This window comes from Sarcophilus harrisii, chromosome 2, assembly GCF_902635505.1.
Source record: "Sarcophilus harrisii chromosome 2, mSarHar1.11, whole genome shotgun sequence".
NCBI classification, from domain to species: Eukaryota; Metazoa; Chordata; class Mammalia; order Dasyuromorphia; family Dasyuridae; genus Sarcophilus; species Sarcophilus harrisii.
In genome coordinates this window covers 245038654-245058760 of record NC_045427.1, presented here as the reverse complement: position 1 = coordinate 245058760, position 20107 = coordinate 245038654, and the positions used below count along the sequence as shown (strand labels likewise).

At 36.2% G+C, this 20107-nt stretch overlaps 1 protein-coding gene across 6 annotated transcripts in view; it reads right to left on the bottom strand.

Moving 5' to 3' along the window:
* RTEL1 (regulator of telomere elongation helicase 1) overlaps nucleotides 1-11279 on the bottom strand; it is a 100886-nt gene extending 89607 nt beyond the window's left edge. For all 6 annotated transcript variants that reach the window (XM_023494441.2, XM_023494442.2, XM_023494439.2 and 3 more), the window contains exons 1-6: nucleotides 11027-11279; nucleotides 9378-9485; nucleotides 6553-6751; nucleotides 5983-6076; nucleotides 4545-4626; nucleotides 859-919 (exon numbers count right to left, since the gene is read on the bottom strand). In XM_023494441.2, the coding sequence (XP_023350209.1) occupies nucleotides 859-919; nucleotides 4545-4626; nucleotides 5983-6076; nucleotides 6553-6751; nucleotides 9378-9479 (538 nt within the window). In that variant the 5' untranslated portion in view covers nucleotides 9480-9485; nucleotides 11027-11279. The remainder of the gene's footprint in view (nucleotides 1-858; nucleotides 920-4544; nucleotides 4627-5982; nucleotides 6077-6552; nucleotides 6752-9377; nucleotides 9486-11026) is intronic.
* Between the last annotated feature and the right edge of the window lie 8828 nt (nucleotides 11280-20107).

The window sequence follows — 20107 nt, the reverse complement described above, 5'->3', positions numbered from 1 at the left end:
GAGATAACTGACTTTTCCCCAGCTAAAAGTTTATTTAACAAGTCCCCTCATCTTCTTCTACCTTCATCTATAAAATGAGAATAAGACTTGCATTACCTACCTAACAGTTGCCATTAGCCCTTGTAAAAAAATCATTTAAATGCTAGTGACTGTTATTAATACAGATGACAGTTTTACCTATGGCACAGCTTGCAAAGGATATAAAAATTGTTCCTAATGTAACAGAATGAGACCCAAGGCCATTTGTTATTGAGGGAATATGAAAAATGCTGAACTCCAAGGACTAATACTGGTTGCTTAACTCTAGAACCAGTCCAGTTAACAATACTCAATTCATCATCAGGAAATGGCACTGATCCTGACAATCAATAATTTGTTTCAAGAGGCCATGTTTTAGAAGTGCTTTCGCATTGATTTTCTGGTTGCTGGAGCCAGTCTAAATCTATTGGACAAATAATCAAAGAATGCCAAACTTCAAGGGAGAGACTCTAAACTACCCTTTAGATCATGACAGAGGAATGTTGATATTAAACCATGACAAGATTTTCATTATCTATATTTAGGTCTATTGGATCACTTATTTGAATCCCTGAAAAATTAAAAGTTGTAACAATCATACCCTGTTACATCTCTGATTACTGTCCCTATGTGGCCAAAGGGCAAGTCCCATGAGCTCAAATATTTATAGTCAAGAGTCAGAAATGGAATCCTGTTCTTAGTACTTGACTCCATCAAGTAGAGCATCTACAAGGGAAGTAGGCCATGTAAATTCACATTTACTTATAACAAAAAAAGGGAGAAATTATATCATTCTTCTTTAATGCCTCTTCCAAAGAAACTGATGATGTTCCCACTTACCTTCCACATTGTTGTAGAAATGACACGAGTGAGTTGATACCTTCTTTCGACACACATGGATCTGGAAAATAAAATATGTTTGTATACTTATCTGAAGGACCAGTGTGCCCAAAAGGCAAACGAAGTTTTGTTATGGAAGATCTAAATGACAAAAATCATCTCCAATGGATACTAGCTGGTTAAAGTGCCGTACTCCCAATTTTCTTTTTCCTTGTTCCAATAGACAGTTGCTAATGGGAATTTCTGCACTGGATCAGAGGCTTATTCATCAGCAATCATTGGTTAGGAGACTGTGTTATGAGGAAGTGAATTCCCTATCATAAGGCACATACAGTAGAGTCTGGATGACTCTTTGGCTACTGCTGAGGAGACTGTGGCTTCAGCAAGCAGTTGAACTAGATAAAATTCTAAGGTCAGTTCTCTATGGACATTTCAGAGTCTATGATTCCAGAAACAACAACTTCTCCTGAGATACCCTCACATCACAGCACCAGAAAAAGCTGAAGAGAAGTGATCATGGGTTTCTCACCTCAACCCTATCCAATTTCAAAAACTAGGAATATAAATAGTAAAAGCTACTGAGATCTAGACCTGATCAGTAAGCATTTATTAAATATCTATTTATCTACTAGAATATACAAAAACAAAAATCAAGTAGTCTCTGCCCTCAAAAAATTTGCAATCTATCAAAAGAAACCTGATGCATAAAAGTATGCAAAATACACACAAGGTGATTTTAAGGAAGAGGCACCAATAGCTCGAGAGATCAGGAAAAATCTCAACCACACATAGACAAGGTCACACCCAGGGCTTCTCCCTCCTCTACTACTGCAATTCCATAACCAAAAACTCTTCTATTTGATCATAATTTCTTATCATTCCCAATTTCCTTATATACCTCACTCCTCCTAAACCTATTCTTCATCCTAACCAAACCCTCCAATCCCTCTGCCCCTCAGGAATTTCTCAGATTCTTAATTCTACTTTGATTTTGTTTTCCTTTTTTCACAATATCAATACTGTTCTGTTCTATTCTATATTTTACTCTATATTCTGCTCCCAAATCTCTTTCCCTTTAAACTATGCCATTGTTGTCTTGCCAAGCATCACCTCCAGGTTATTTCTCCCCTATGTTGCTTCTGCAACATGTTCCCACATGGCTGAATGGAGCTGGCAAAGAACCAGCTGGGTCTCCTACAAATTCAGGTTATCTTAATTCAATTGGACCTTTACTGCAGCAAAGCAATCCTTTAATTCCTCCCCATGTGATTCTCTATCTCACTCCTAAGGACCAGGAGAACTTTTTATTTTGGCTGAGGCCATTGGAGTTAAGTGACTTGCCCAGGATCACACAGCCAGAAAGTGTTGAGTGTCTGGGACCAAATTCTGACTTCAGGGCTGGTGCTCTATCCACTGCGCCCCCTAGCTGCCCCCAGGCAAACTTTTTTGCCTCAAACATATTGTATCACTTTTCCACTCTTCCTTCCCAACCTCCCCACCAACCTCCAAATTTCAGGTAAGAACTTCACTTCATACTTTACCGAGAAAATAAGAGGCCATTAGTTTGAGATTCTTCTCTCCATCTCTTCATATCAAAACTCTTTGACATCATCCTCCATTTTCTCCTTTACTCCACTTTCTGATGATTGATGGTCCTTTTTTCTTGCCAGTCAACACCACTACATGTGCACTTGATCCTATTCTGACATCTTCTAATGCCCTTAAACATCTCCCTCCCACTAATCTTCAAATCCCTCCCTCTCTGCTGGTTCCTTTCCTACTGCCTGTATTCACAGCTGAGTCTTCCTATTCTTAAAAAGCCTTCACTATATCTAACCACCCACTAAAGCTACCATTGCACTTACTCTTTACTCTTTCTTGGCCAAACTACAAGAAATGTCTGCTAGTGATAGTCATAGCCTATGCTTCCGCTCCTATCACTTCCTTCCTCAACCTTTGAAATCTGGCTTCTGAAGTTATCAGTTCACTAATGGTATTTATCTCTACAGTGGCCAGATCTACAAGATCTGATGGTCTCCTCTCCAGCTAGACTCTTCTTGACCTCTCTATAATATTTCACACTGAGGATCCTTTCCTCCTGAATATCCTTCTTTGAATTGTCACAACACTCTCTCCTAAGTTTCTTCCTACTTCCCTGACTGTCCTTCTCAATATTCTTTGCTAGATTATCATTCATGGCCCACTAATTGTGGGTGCCCTCCAAATTTTCTGGCTAAAAAAAATAGATGGCCTATAGATATCTCTAGCTCAATATATCCAAAACACAATTCATCATTTTTCTTTTCAAATTCACCCTTTCCCCAAATTTCCCCCATTTTTGTCTATTTTTGTCATCCATTCAGTTTCCAATATTCACAACCTCAGCATTATTCCTGACCTCTCACTCTTCTTCACCCCACATTATCATATTTCTAAATTTCATTGTTTCTATTTCACATCTATGCCCTTCTCACTATTCACAGAGATAACACTGTAGTTCAATCCTTTAACTTTTTTAAAAAAACTTAAATTCTTATTTAACATTCATTTTTTAAAATTTGGGGTTCCAATTTCTCTCTCCCTCCAGCTACATGCCTACCCATTGAGGTTCTTTTAAAACAGTGGGTTTTTGGTTTTTTTTTTTGCTTCACTAACTCTTAACTGAATTATCATAATGGCCACTTAATAAGGCTTCCTGCCATAATTCTTTTCCTCACTTCACACTAACCTCCAAAGCAGCCAAAGTGACCTTCTTGAGCACAGGTCTGACCATGCCATTTCTCCCATCCATAACCTTTAGCAGGTATCCACTGCCTCTAGGATCAAATATAAATGCTGTTATTGGGTTTTTAAAGCCTTTTGCAATGTGGCACTAACCTGTCTTTCCAGATTTATTATATGTACACTACACCTCTCTTTCCATACTCTGTACAGTCTAACCAAAGCTGTGTTGTTGTTTCCTCACACACAGCATTCCATTGTGTGTTCCCATGGCCACCCTCTTTGCCTGGAATTACACTCTTTTCTCCTTACTTTTAGAATAATTTTTTCCTTTAAAATTCTGCTTGACTGAGCAACTTCTATACCAAAGCCTTCCTCATCTACCCCAAATTAGTGCCTTCTATCTCAAAATTACTTTTTTTTTTCTTTTGAGTATATTTAAATATGTATAGATTGTCTTCCCCAAAAGAATATAAGCTCTTAAGAGTAAAGACAGGCTTTTTGGTGAGGTTTTTTTGTGTATCTCCAGTGCCTAATATGGTACTTGGCACATAACAGGTATTCAATAAATGCTTACCAACTGAAAAAGTGAATAAAGTAGGTTGGAATCAGTTCATGAAAGGCTTTAAATGCCAAACAGAAGAGTTTGTACTTGATCCCAGAAGCAATAAATTGGAAATAGCTGCAATTTATTAAGGGAGGGGAGAAACCCAGTCAGACCTGTCCTTCAGAAAAAATTGCTTTGGAAGCTGGCTGGATGATGGAAATGAGAGAGGAGTGATTTTCTTCTTTGGCAGCTAAGTTGAGGGGAACACCACTGACCAGAAGAATAAAAGAAAGTCCCCAATATGCATTTTTTAAAAACTGCTGAATTCTTGATGAGTTGCAAGCAAATGAAAAGGGCATATAAAATAGAAGGGCTTGAAGATTCAGAAAGTCAAACCTAGAGAATGCCAAGTTCCTACCTGTATGTGGTTACTTTCTATCTTCCTCACTTCAGGGTTGATGCACAGTTGTTCTCTAGAGCCCAGTACACACACCTTTGGTCTATTTAAAAATAATGTACATTTAGTTTGGAAAAAAGAAGAAAGTCCACAAAACCTATGGCTCAGACAGAAATTGGATGCATGCAGAGAATAGGCATAGAGAGGCCAGCAAGCTATAAAGGTATAGAAGGAAGATAAAAAGAAGCAGAGATGGGCAGTATGGCTTTGAAAGTCTTAGGCTGAATTTACTAGGTACTCAAAAAAAAAAGCAAACTCTTCGTAAGAGAGATATGAAGCTGCAAGTACAGTATATATTTTTTTGTTCTACAATGCATTAAAAAAAGCCAATTTATTATAGTGTTTGATAAGTTCAGAATAAAAATTTTTAATGTTTTTAAAAGTTATATTGGAATGGTAATTATTTACAAGCAATCACTGAGTAGACTTTTTCTATCTTAAATGGGTCACCCTAAATCTTCAATTAATCCAAATAATTTTGTTAAAGGAAGAACAGTTTGTTGGGTAAATTGGAAAGATTTCTTAAGCTGAGTAGAGGGAGGTGAGGAAGCAGAGAGGAAAACATGATACTCAAGAGTCACACAATAATGGTCTCACTTTAAGTCTAATAAGAGGTAGGAGATCAAAGATAGATAAATGAATCTTCCTTTGTGAGTTCTAATCAAAATCTCTACCATATCCTCATTTAATAAGCTTTGAAGAGAGCTATTCCCTCAAGTCTTCAGAGTACAACAGACTTATTCTGCTTCAAGTGATGAAGAGTCAGAGAACTACAAGCAAGATTGGGATCATGGAGGTATGCAAAGGATGTTGTTGTTTGTCCTTCCTTCTCTTAGGGAGGTGATATCCATGATATGTAAGTGAGTAGGATTTAAGAGAAGATGAGCTGTGCAAAGTCACCAGCCTCATTTTCTCCTCCAGAGCCATTTCGGTCTAGTGACAAGATAGAGATCAAGATGATTAGAGATGGTCCTGGAAGCAGTGGAAGACCTTGGCCTTTTTAAACTGAGGTCTTTACCAGGTCTCAGCTTGAACATGCATGTTGAAACCTGATCTAAATATCTGAGTTCCTACTTACTCCTAATATGAGAAAGTGTTTTGAAACATAATGCCAGGCAGTAATCTTGGCTCCAAACTTTCAACCCATTAAAGAAAATAAGGGTAGCTAGATTAGGCTATACCTCTAATTCAGGGGAGATGAATTAAGATAAGCAAAAAGAGAAAGTACAATGCATACAACCCAAAACAAAATTATTTCTCAAAAGAAAATGGCATGCAATGCTGAATTTAAAAACATTAAAAATTCCTTTATCTCTGGGAACTAATTACAATGCTTTAGCTCTTTAGACAGTAAGACCTTCTTCTCTCCTACAAAAGTCTGTTTTTATCATATACCTACCTGTAAGTGGTGCTTCTTAACTCACTAATGACCTGAGAAAGCTGAGAATGGGTTCTGGAGGCATAAATGATCTTTGGAATATCTGTATAGTAGGCTGACAAATTGTGGAATTGAAGCAGAGGAGGCAAAAATAAAATAATTACATGAGGAATAGCCAAAGACAACACTTTTATTTTATTTTATTATTTTTTATTTAGCAAAATTGGCATTGAAATAACAACTCCCTCCCCCCATAGCCAGTGGAGAATTTTACAACCTAAGATAATCTACTAGAAATGAAATAAGTAGATCCATTGCCATTAAAAAAAAGGTCCTAACCCCAGGTTTAAATTCAGAAAGGGTAGTGAGAAATGACAGTCACAAATATTCTCATATTCCTTTTATTCAAAAAATAGAGGTAATTAGGTAGTGGTGGTGAAATAATCATGCACTGTCCCTGAAGTCAGGAGGACCTGAATTCAAAGGATAGAAAATGAGAGAACAAGCATCTCAGTTTTGAATCTTGTTCATTTCTTCTCTAGTCTGGACTATCAGATGTCAGAAAGTAGTAGAGAAAAGAGGAGGTTGTACCTGTGGTATCTCCATCTGTGGCAGCATTCCCCCATGATGACATTGGTCTATCAGGAAAGAGTTCCACCCCTTGCATCCTCTCAGCAATCTTTCGGGCAGTGATTGTGTCTTTAAAGTGCTCCCGCCAAGCCAGAGTGGTACAAAGAAGGCAAAGCGTCTTCCCTGTTCCCGTAGGGCTCTCAAGAATTCCATTCACCTTCTGAAGATCAGGGAAATGAAAGACAAAAAGGCCAAGTCAAGGAGCAACATTAGTCCTTTATTAGCCACAAAAGTTCAGCAGAGCTGGATTAGTATCTGAATCACTCAATAACTCATAATCATGACACTTAAAGGTTTACAAAACACATTCCTCACAATAGCCCTAATAAGTATTCATTTTACAAATGAAATTCAGGTTAGGTGAGGTTAGGTGACTTGTCCATAGTCACATAAGTATCTTGGAAGAATAGGAAGCCAAGGCTTAAAACCAAATTCACTATTTTTTCACCACAACATGCTATCTATGAACTTCGGGCTTCTTGGAGCTGTAAGCATCTCCTCTACTAGCCATAGCAGTGATAGTTTTGCTACCCAGACCAGAAATCATATGCAGGAAGTCCTAATTTCTTCATCTCTGGAACTTCTGTCTTGACTGGTGACTGTCTTATATAGCCCTCTTTCAGGAAAAATCAATACCTGCTTCATTTCGTTCTCTAGTAACCAGCCATATAGTCTCACTAGCTGCTTAGCTATTTCACACATACCGTCCCCCAAAGTTTGGGAATCATATTAAGTGAACCCTGCCCCTGTTCCTAAGGGAACATCAATTTGCTCCTCTATCCATTCACCATCCTGGTGACCTTCTGGATCAAAGTGCCCCACTGTGGCCTGCACTGTAAACTCTTCAAGATGCTGTGGGGGAAAAAAAAAACCTGAAAAAACTTCCATGAGCTGATAAAAAGGTGAAATGTACTGTGTACAAAGTAATAGCAATCTTGTAAGGTGATCAATTGTGAATGATATAACTGTTCTCAGCAATACAATGATCCAAAACAACTCTGAAGGACTATGATAAAAAATGTTATCCCCATACAGAGAAAGAACTGATGATGTCTTGATGGAGAATGAAGCACACTTTTACTTAAATTTTATTTTCCTTAAGGTTTTTTTTTTTTTGTCTAAAGTTTTCTTTCACAACATGACTATTATGGAAATGTTTTGCATGACTATACATGTATAACCTATATTGAATTGTTTGCTTTCTCTCAATGGGGGGGGGGGGGAAGGAAAGAATCTGTAACTCAAAGTTTTAAAAACAAATGTTAAAATAAAATTTTTACATGTAACTGGAAAAATAAAAAAACACAAAATTTAAGAAAAAAAAAGAATGGAAGCTCTTCAAGAGCAAAGGGCTGTTGTTACTTATGTATCTGTACTTATCTACAATGCTTGATGCTAAGTAAACAATAAATGTTATTATTTACTCAATTCATGATTCAGCACTAGAAAGAAAATCCTGAGTAAACAATTTAAGTTGAAACTCTCAATCTAGTTCCACAAACCACAACTTAACTTGGTTTTAACATTTTAACTTTTTTTTCCACTGAATCACTAATATATGATAGTATATTTCAGCTCAAAATTAACAGCAAAATAAGTTTACTGGGGAATCCTTAAATTACAAATAATTTTGCAATTCTGAATTTAGGTTTTCAAAAAATTTTCTTGTCTGAAAGCCTAAATATAAATCTCCTATGTGAATGCTTTTAATCGTTATGTTTAATGAGAAGCTAATAATGCAGCTCTGCAAAATCTGTGAACTTAGCTGGATTTGAAATATATCCAAGTTTGTTAGAAAAAACCCTGCTGACCAGACTAAAATATAGGCAAGATGTGAACAGCACACAGGAATCTCTGCTCCAGCATCATAACCAGAATTATGGAACTATGGAAAAGGAATATTTCAAAATCTGTCCAAAATTACAAGTTTAGTTTTTAAACTGCTTTCTTTCCCCTCCCAATCCCCCATTTCTTTTTGAATCTGTCCTACAAAGATGGCTCAATAAGTTAAGGATAAGGATGGAAGTATTTGAAAAGAAATATAAAAATTTTAAAGTTTCAGTGAAAAACAGGATAAAATTAAAAATAAGAACAAATAGTCAAAGATAGCCAATACATACTACAAAATACAAAGGAGAGAAAAGACAGGAATAAATAACTTGTTGAACTGAATTTAATGGCAAGAACACAGAAAATACTATCTTGATTCCACTTTAAAATAAGAAGGGGGGAAAATGAAATGTAGAAGAAAGAAGAGAAGAGTTGAAAAAAAGGGACCTTCCATCTTATAGATTGAATGAGTCATTACAGAAGTGGGAATGAACTTTTGAGGTTCCTTCTAGTTACAGAATTAAAATCCTATGACTACAAGTGTGAAATATTGCATATCCACAGGACTGTTGTGTTGATAGGTTTTATTGAACCAGTTTTTTTCCCTCTTTGTTTACAAGAGAGTTCACTGGGCAGGGGAAGGAAAGGGAAGAAAGATACATTTTGAAATAAAGGGGATTAAAAATAACAAAAGATACCGAGAAAAATAAATTTTAAAATGAGAGTGAAAGGGAACCAAATTGGTAACTCTTCTAACTGATCAAGCACTTCTCCTTTGTCATTCCCATATTCCAGGCTTGAGATTTTGCATTTTAAAATAAAATAGAAAATAAACTTACATAAGGAAAAAAGGCAGAAACAAATATGTAAAAAGTAAATAATAAATCAGGTAGTTTTAGAATCATATCTTTAACATGACCTTGTGACTCAAAGAAAAATTCTAAAAGATGTCTTACCTTCTGTAGGCACTCCAAGACTTTAGCCATATAATCTTCTTGACATTTGTATGGTTGGAAAGGAAAATCCACTGTAACTCCATTTAATGTTATCTTGGGCATATTTACCTGTTTTCAAGACAATTGCCAAATCTCCTGAAATTCTATAAACTTATTATGAAAATAAAAATCCATTAAATTATTCCTGACTTCTGATTATTTCAGTTCACATTGATGAAAGCAGTTATGAAATTTTTGTAAACAATAATGACAATAACTTGAATTTGCTAACATCCTCTAGGTGTAAGATATTCAAAGCATTCAATGGTATTTATTTATTTATTTTGGCGGTTGGATGCGTCCCAAAGAGCAGAGAAATAATAGTATTTACAATTACATTAAGATTTTTGCATTTAGGGTTTGAAAGGTTTTCCTCACAACAATTCTGAGACAGGGTGTATACAATTAATATGATCTTTCTTTTACAGATGAGAAATTGATTCGTCCAAACTCAACCATTAGTCAATAGCAGAGTCGTCGGAACGTGAGACCTCCCGAATCCAAATGAGACATTCTTTGGCCACTATTGCTCTATCTCCAGGTCATAAGCGAAATACACAAGCCATCAGAGACCTGACTTGGGCAGTGTGATGCACTGGAAAAAAGGGCTGGAACTGCGGTCAGCGAGCAGGGACTTAAATCCTATTCTGCTACTTTCTTGCCAATGGACCTCCCACAAAATTGTTTCTACAGAAATTGAGGGGAGAGGGAGGGATGTTAACATTCTATGACCTCCAAGGTTACTTACACCTCCACCCTAGGCCTCCAGCTCTTTGCTGATGGTGTTGCACAAAAGTTCAATCATAAGAACTTAAACCACACCCGGCCGGTCTTTAAAACAGCAAAGGTCCCACTTAACTGAAGCCATTCACTCGGGGTTTAACTGGGGATTTCGATTTGTTCTGCTAGGTTCAAGAAGAAAGGACTAAGACCCTTAGGGGGAAGCTGCAGAATGCCTGGGGGGGACTCCTTTTCAGACTCGCCACCACTTCCCCAGTTAGACTGGGGGCTCCCAAGCATTAGCATCTCCAGAAAACACCACAGTCGCAGTCTTTATCACGCAATGCTTTTTCAGTCTTGTAGAAGCAGATTTAAGTCTTCTAGAACAAACGTCGGTCCAAAAGGCCGACTAAGGGAGGGGTGGGTGAGGTTCTTTCCCACTCCACCCCCACTTTTAAGGCACTCCAGAAGCAGAATCCCTGATCACATTTATTGCTGTGGGCCTTTCTTTTTAGAAGAACAACTCTGCCCTGGGAACGATTACATTCTTCCAGCTGAGGTTTTGTGACTTTGTAACTACTGCGGTGTTCATATTTGTAGGGAAAGGGGAGCAATGGCGAGAAGAAAGGGAAGGGGGAAGAAAGGGGTAAAAAGAAAGCAAGAATAGGAAAGACCCAAGCTGGCCGCTGAGCCGCTGGAGGCCTGCAGTAAAACACAAGCATCCTTCCCATCAAGCGCAGCGGGAAGCCAGGCACCGCGTTGCCTACTGGGAGATGTAGTTTTTTCTAAAGAACATCCTTCTAGTTCCAGTAACCATTACTTTTCCCTTGACGTTTAACAGAACCACTGAGTAGACATGAATGAAAAGACGGTTCCCAAGGAGTACTCACCAGGCCTTTTCACGAGATCTTTCTCTGTGTCTCTCGGTGCTCCTCGGTGTCCCAATTTGCACTTTCCCGGGCAGCAGAGAATCATGGCGTAAGTTGTCACGTGGTACTTACGTCACATCCCAGGTCTGAAACCGGTTCCTTCTTCCCGTGATGCTCTGGGTGTGCGGTGGCTCGCCAAGTTTCTGTTGCTGCGGAGCAATGGGTTCTAATCCTTTTTCCCTTGGCTCTAGAGCTGTTTGCCCCTCTGTCTCCCCTCCTTCCTTCTTCCTTTCTCCCCTTCCCCCTCACCTCGCAAAATAAGCATTTACATAAGCAAGGGAGGAAAAAAGTAAAACCCACAATTTCTTCCATAGCGATTTTTTTTTAAGTGTATAAAAAATTCAGCCCGTTATTTTAATAACTAGCCTTGCCTTGCTTGTTCTTCCTTCTGGTTTACTTTGTATTCTGTGAACCTTTAAAATTGTTTAAATAAGTTTTTTTTTAACATCAGCATCACTGCTCACCAACCCTTCCCCCCAATTAAAAGCAGGAAAAAAATAAACCTTCCTAATAAGTAAATATTAGGTCGGGTATAGTGACCTTTTCACTTCCTGAACCTTGAGTCCATCAACCACACTGTCAGGTTCATCATAAGATTTCACTATTTATAGTTGGTCATTTGTTTTTATCAGAGTTCCTAAATATCTTTCAAAGGTGTTTTTCTTTAAAATTTGTCAGGGTATAAATTGTCCTACTGATTTGTCTCAGGTCACTATTTATCTTTCCTCATTTCTTTCAATATAATATTCCATTACATTCATACACCACAATTTATTTTGTCATTCCCCAGTTGATGGAAATCCCTTGGATTCAAGTTATTTTGTTTTTTCTTTAAATTACCCCCTTGAAGATCAGGAAGTTCGTTTTGCTTGTATCTGTTTTATAGGAGCAAATGTCAAAAATTATACATGTATATATTTTGAAAATAAAAGCTATAATTTAAAAATAACTTTAAAAAAATTGGGACACTACTTCTACTAGCTTTCCCCATCCCCCCAACTTATTCATCTATTCCCCAATTGAAAAGCATCCCTTCAATTTCCAATTCTTTGCCTCCATAAAAGAGCTACTATAAATATTTTTTATAAATATATATCCTTTCCCTTTTTGTTTTTTATCTCTTCTGAGATACAGATGTACCTACTAGTGGTATTGCTAGATCAAAGGGTATGTATGATTTTATAGCCTTTTGGACATAGTTCCAAATTGCTTTACAGAATGGTTGAATCAGTTCACAACTCCATCAACAGCGAACTAATGTCTCATTTTCCCCACATTCCCTCCATCATTTGTCATTTTCCTTTTCTGTCCTATTAACCAAACCAATAGGTATGTAGCAAAACTTTAGAATTATTGTAATTTGCATATCTCCAATCAGTAGTAAGAACATTTTTTTCATATGGCTATAGGTATCTATGATAACTTCATCTGAAAATTGATCATTTTTTGATCATTTATCAATTGAGAAATGGCTCTTATTTTTATTAAATTTGTCTTAGTTATCTATATGTTTGAGAAATGATGCTTCTATCAGAGAAATTTGCTTTAAATTTTTTTTCACAATCTTGCTGACTATATTCCCCCTAGTTTATTCTATTCTTTCTCTCCTTTTACCCTCTTCCCTTCTCAAAAATGTTTTGCTTCTGACTACTCCCTCTCCTAATTTGTCCTCTCTTCTATTCCTCCCCTTTTCCCTTTCCCCTTCTACTTTCTTATAGATTTTTGATGAGAATAAAGTTCACTCACTCTCCCTCCCTTTCCTCCTCTATCCTTCCACTTTAAAAACTTTTTCTTGCCGCTTTTATATGTGATGATTTCCCCCTTCTACCTCTCCCTTTCCCTTTGTCCCAGTACATTCCTCTCTCACCCTTAATTTTTTTAAGATATCATTCCTTCACATTCAACTAATTCCTGCAACCTCTGTCTGTATATACTCCTTCTAACTGTACTTATAATGAGAAAGTTCTTATAAATGACAAGTATCATCTTCCCATGTAAGAATGTAAACAGTTTAACCTTATTAAATCTCATATAGTAGATATTGGTTTGGGATAATTTTTTTATTTCTTCCACACAGACAATACAGAAATGCAAAGGATATATAGGAACCAATACATACATAAAATCATCAAATAGCCAATTATATTTATTACATTGCCTAGAAATATAAAAACTCTTTGTGCACAGTTGAAATTTCCTGGGGCAGCTAGATGACTGTGGATAGAGTATTGATCCTGGAGTTAAAGAGTACCTGAGTTCAAATCCAGCCTCAGATACTTAGCATTTAATAGCTGTGTGATCCTAGGCAAATCACTTAACCTCAATTACCTCTCAAAAAAAAAAAAAAAAAAAAAAAAGGAAAGAAAGAAATGAAATTGCCCATTGACTTCCCATCTATACTGTCTGAATGACTCATGGAAGTTATTAGAGAAGGTTAGCAAGGTCCAGCTCTCCCATCCAGCCACAACACAACTTCAATCCTTCAGGTACAGAATGGTCCTCCTGTTTGTGGTTCTCTTATCTTGCAAGAAGCACACTATTAAGGAAATATTACTCTGGAAAGCTGGTACAGAATCATCAGAGTCAACCTCAATATAAGCCCAAAGCCTCCAAAGCTTAGGATTGTTACTCAATGACCTAAGAGATCCATACTTGGGGATCTTATCAAAATGACTTGAGAGAAATTTATCCTTGCTACATAGTAATATGAGGTAGAAAAGGAGGTCATTATTAAGGATGATGGATGTTTCATGAAAGAAATGGCATTTTAGTTGGGTTTTAAAGGATAGGTAGGAGTTCAATAAATGTAAATTGGAGGTCAAGGGAAGAATGGACAGTATTTAATACATAGGGGTGACTTATGTGAGTAAAGGCACAGAATTGAAAAAGTACAAGGTAGTTACAGAAAAATAGTTGAGTTAGGGAGTAGTATGGCACCAGTATCCAGAAGGTCTGAAGAAATGTGAATTTTACTAGAAAAACAATAATGAGTCTTTGAAAGTGTAGAGGGCAGAGATGGAGTGTGAACACCAGTGCAGGCCAGAACTTCAGGAAAGCCTGTACTTAGGAGAACATGCTCATTCATCACCTAAACACAGCTCTCCATGACCCTAAGAATTTGATTTTGTGCGGACTTCAGACTGAGAAAGACAAGAAATTGGCTAAAAGCATGTGTTCAGCCAGAAGGAACAAGGAACATAACTTCCACAGCTGTTTATATGCTATTGTGATTTTGCTCTATAAAAATCTTGTGCCTTCAACAAATAGATTACTTAATTGCATCCCCCTGACCTTAATGTGACACCAAGCTAGGGTTGTGTCTGCTGGGTGGACCTGATATGAAAGATTCTGAACAGAGGAGTAACATGATAGATTTTTGCATAAGGAAGATTAATCTGACAGTGGTAAGATGAATGAATAAGAGGAATGAGAGAATAACAATGAGAAAACGTGCTAATAGGCTATTACTAGACTTGAAAATTTAACTGATAACAACGGCCCAATGTACTAGTATGGTAGCTGTGTGAATTAGGTGGAGATAGATATCAAGATGGATCCAACTGTATATTAAAATCCTTTGCCTTAAAAAAAAATCCTTTGCCTTGACCCAGAAAGAATTACCTGGCAAAAGCTTTCTTGCATCAGTCATTCTCCAAAGATCAAGTCAGCCAAGAGAACCAATGTTTTTGTAATAACTATATCATGTTATCCTTTTTAAGTTTAAAAAAAGACATAATGACAAAAAGAGAGTACATTTTTTCTGACAAAAGGAAACTGGCATGTGGTAGAGTAATACCAAGACATTTTGCCCTGCTAGATTTTATGTGTATTTGTTTAATTAGTTGCTCTTCATAACATTTATCTGAAGTTACTGTTTTCCATGTTTCCCCCTCTGTGAATGAAATAACTAAGGAGAATACAGGGAAATTAATTGTCCAAGGGAATAGCAAAATGTAATTTTAACCCATAAGCATCAGTCTTCATTTAACTTATTAAATGAAATTAATTTATTAATTAAATTAATATTATATATTAATTATATATATTGTTAATATTATAATATATATATAATTTAAAAATTAATTAAATTCCTTAAATACTTGAAAAACTATTCTTTAAGGGTAATTAAACTTGTTCTGCTTGCAGAACCAGGAACAACAGTGGAAAGCTGAAAAGAGGCTGTCCAAATTGGAGGACTCTTCAGAATGTAGTGATTTCCCCCATATTTTCCTGAGTTCAAATGTGGCTTCAGATACTTAATATCTGTGTGATCGTAGGCCAAGTCACTTAGCCCTGTTTGCCTCATTTTCTCATCAGTAAAATGATCTGGAAAAGGAAATGGCAAACTACTCCAGTGCCTTTGCCAAGAAAACCCCAAAAAGAAATTTTAATGACTAAAATGACTCCACAACAAAAGCCTAAATAATAAATTGATAATGCTTAGAATTTTGTCTCTCAGTTTACCCTAATCTTCTCAATTCTCATGACCTGTTTCTCTGCTTAAGTTATACCCAGAGGTAATTGTTTAAAAGGAAAATTCTTTGGGCTTTTACTTGTTTATAGAATAAATCCACTTATAAAATGGTAATATAATTCAATGACCCATTCACTGCCATTTCTCTTGACCTTCTAAGATATATTGTGGCCAGAATATACTGCAAAGAAAAACTAGGTACTTCCATTTTAAAGATGCTATGCCCCAAATTTCTCTCAATTCCTCATCAAGTAGCCCACAGGGTAATATCTCTGGGGATTAAAGGTCCCTGTTCCATGCCTCATGGCTTCCTTCCAAACTTCAGCATTCTAAGGATGCTGGAAGGTGAAAGAAGAAAAAAAAAAGACATCATAGAAGGTGTTCTCTCTAGAGAAGTTGGTAGCTGGGCTACTTTAGTTGGACTACACAAGCAGTCAGTCTCTAAAACCAAAAGCAACTTGTAGCCCTTGGAGAATTAGGGCTCTCCTGAGGACTCAAGCATGAGATTGAGGGAAAAGAGTGGGGGGCAAGGAAGCATCTATCTCTGCTTCTTTTGGCTGACATCCTTGATTAACATTTGGGCATCTTAGGATGCTTGGTTTGGAGTGGGAGTAAGAACATTGGCACAGGATTCTCTTTAAGTTTTTATTTTTCCAAGCAGATGGGTCAAATATCATGGTTAACAAATGGCAATTCAAGTCAAAAGGAACAAAACTTTTATACCAAAATTTTGGCTCTAAGCCATGTTGGAAATAGTAAGGTTGCTAAAAACAGAATCTTTCTCAGACAGTAACTTAACCACAGGATCTGTTTAAAAAAAAAAAAACACCAGAGTTAAAGGAGCAGCTAGGTGGCGCAGTGGTTAGAGCACCAGCCTGGAAATCGAGGACCTGAGTTCAAATTTAGCCTCAGATACTTAACACTTCCTAGCTGTGTGATCCTGGGAAAGCCACTTAACCCTGATTGCCTCAGCAAAAATAACAAAACAGTGTTAATTAAAATGCCAACTCAGTTACCTGGGTGAGAGGACGAGTTTATGGGTCAAGTGTTCCTTCTGTAGGCCTAACAAGTCTAAACATACTAATATTAGTGATTTTAGAAAATGTTTATGTTAATAATTTTCATAAGCTAGTCTAAGGCCCAGGGTTAGCACCCAGCATGTCATCTACAAATTGAAAACCTTGCTGAAAAAACTGAAGACATTTGCTGGAAGCTACTTTTTCTTCTCACTTCATCTTATATCACTCAGACGTCTTCCGTCTTCCTTCAGTATACTCTTCCTTCCAGTCTTAAATAAAAAGATTGTGCTTTTTCTTGCTATGGTTAATTCTTCCAAATGCATTTTTGATTCCATACTTTTCCATCTTCTCCCAAAAGATTGTCCCCCACTGCCATCCTCATTCTTATTTTCAATCTCTATCTCCTAGCTCTTTCCTTGGTGCCTATAAACATACCCATACCTTCAAAATCCTTGAAAAAAACAATCCTCCCTAAATCCTACATTCTTCTCTAGCTATCATCCTGTATCTATCCTTTCTTTTGTAGCTAAATTCCTTGAGAAAGCTGGCTTACTTCCTTTTCTCTTTTAAACTTTTGGCAATCTAGTTTCTGATCTTATCATTCAATTGAAAATGCTCTCTATAAATTTAACAACACTTATCAAAATTCTTTTTCTCACTTCTCATCGTCCTTAACCTCTTTGCAGTATTTGAATAACCTGCCTCAACTAACTCTCCATTCCAATCCATTCTTTACTCAATTGCCAAAGTGTCTGGAATCTAGGTCTGACCTTATCAGATCTCCCTCCATCATTCTACAGCAAGAATATGCAATGATCAACCATGAAAGGCTTGGTTCTTCTCAGCGGTTCAATGATCCAAAGAATTCCAGTAGACTTTGGACAGAAAATGCCATCTACATCCAGAAAAAGATCTAAAGAGCCTGAATGTAATCAACACATACTATGTTCACTTCTTTTTTCTGCCCCATGGTTTTCCCCTTTTGTTCTGATTTTCTCTCCCAACATGATTCATAAAGCAATGTGTACTAAAAATAAATAAACTTACTACAAAAAAAAGAAAATGTTTCACAGAGGATATGGAACCTAAGCTTTGAAGTAAAGTTAAGATTCTGAGAAAAAGAGATAAAGAGAAAATGTATTCTAGGAATTGGGGGCCAAAGAGAGAATGGTTTGTATAAGTTCATGGAGGTGGGAAAAGGCATGCAAAGTTTGACAAACTATGAAAAGTAATGATATAAAATAAGGCTGCAAAGCTAGATTAGAGCCAGTTTATCAAGGGCTTTTTTTTTTTCTCCACTTGTCTATTTGGCATTTTATTTTTTTCAATTACATGTATAGTTTTCAACATTCACTTTTTGTGGAGAACAAAAAGGCAAGAATATCTAGGAAATTAATGAAAAATAAAATACAAAGAACAGTGGCCCAGCAGTACCAGACTTAAAACTATATTATAAAATAGCAGTCATCAAAACCATTTGGTACTGACTAAGAAATAGAATAGTTAGTTACATGATGACACAAAAATCAATGACTATGGTAATCCAATATTTGATAAATCCCAAAACTCCAACTTCTGGGATAAAAACTAGTTCACAAAAATTGCTGTGAAAACTGGAAAATAATATGCCAGAAATTCAGCATAGACATACATCTCGCATTCTATGCCAAACTAAGGTTTAATGGATATGTGATTTGGGCGTAAAGGGTGATGCCATAAGCAAATTAGGAGAGCAAGGGATAGTTTTCCTATCAGATCTTTGGAAATAGGAGGAATTTATGATCAAAGAAAAACTAGAGAACATTATGAAATGCAAAAATCAACTTTGATTATATTAAATTAAAAAGGTTTTGCACAAACAAGATTAAAAGGGAAGTACAAAGCTAGGATAAATTTTTACAGCCAGTGTTTCTGATAAAGGTCTCATTTCTAAAATATATAAAGAAATTTATAATTTCCCCATTGATAAGTAGTCAATTATCATAGATCATTCCCCAAATGATAAGTAATCAAAGGATATAAACAGACAATTTTCAACTGATGAAATTAATGCCATTTATAGTCATATGGAAAAAAGCTTTAGATTAGAGAAGTGAAAATTAAAACAATTCTCAGATTGGCTAAAATGACAGAAAAAGATAATGAAAAAGGTTGGAAGGGATATGAAAATTAGTACACTAACACATTGTTGGTGGAGCTGTGAAATGATTCAACCATTCTGGAGAGCAATTTGGAATTATGCCCAAAGGGCTATAAAACTCTGCATGCCCTTTGACTCAGCAGTACCATTACTGGATCTGTAGCCCAAGGAAATTATAAAGAATAGAAAAGGACCCACATATGCAAAATGTTTGAAGCAGCTCTTTTTGTGATGGAAAAGAATTGGAAAATGAGTAAATGCCTATCAATTGAGGCACAACTAAGTTATGATATAGGAAAGTAAACAGTGGTATTCAAACTTTTGTTCTCAATATCTTTATCCTATTAAAAATGATTGAGAATATGTCCAAAGAGTTTTTGTTTATGTGGTTTATAGTTATAGATATTGATCACATTAAAAATAAAAACTAATTATGAATTTCTGGACTCTCTGAAAGGATTTCAGAGATTCCCAGGATGCTCTGGACCAGACTTTGAGAACCACTGTAATAGAATATTATTGTTCTTTCCCAATCCCTATATTTATGCCCACCTGCATTTTTGATTTCCTTCACAAGCTAATTGTACAATATTTTAGAGTCTGATTCTTTTTGTACAGCAAAATAACAGTTTGGTCATGTATACTTATTGTGTATCTAATTTATATTTTAATATATTTAACATCTACTGGTCATCCTGCCATCTGGGGGAGGGGGTGAGGGGTAAGAGGTGAAAAATTGGAACAAGAGGTTTGGCAATTGTTAATGCTGTAAAGTTACCCATGCATATAACCTGTAAATAAAAGGCTATTAAATAAAAAAAAAAAAGAATATTATTGTTCTATAAAAACTGATGAACAAACTGATTTTAGAAAGGCCTGAAAAGATTTACATGAACTGATGCTAAACGAAACAAGCAGAATCAGTAATACATTGTACACGGTAACAGCAAGATTGTACAATGATCAACTATGAAAAACTGGTTCTTCTCGACAGTTCAGTGATCCAAGGCAATCTCAATAAACTTTGGATAGTAAACACCATCTGCATCTTGAAAGAGAACTATGGAGATTGGATATAAATCAACTCATGCTGTTCACTTTTTTCTATTTTTTTTCTCATTTTTTTCCTTTTATTCTGATTTGTCTTTCCCAACATGCTTCAGAAAGAAAAGTGTATTTTAAAAATTAATACCCATGTATAACCAGAAAAAGAGAAAACAATAAAAAAAGAAAAACATTTCACTTTTGTAAGATTTTGAGTTCCAATTTTTTTCTCTCCTTCCCTTCCTTCCCTCTCCCCCTTCCAAGACAGCAAGCAATCTGATAAAGGTTATAAATGTGTAATCATTTAAAGCATATTTTCATATTAGTCATATTGGGAAAGAAAAATCAAAACAAAAGGAAAAAAA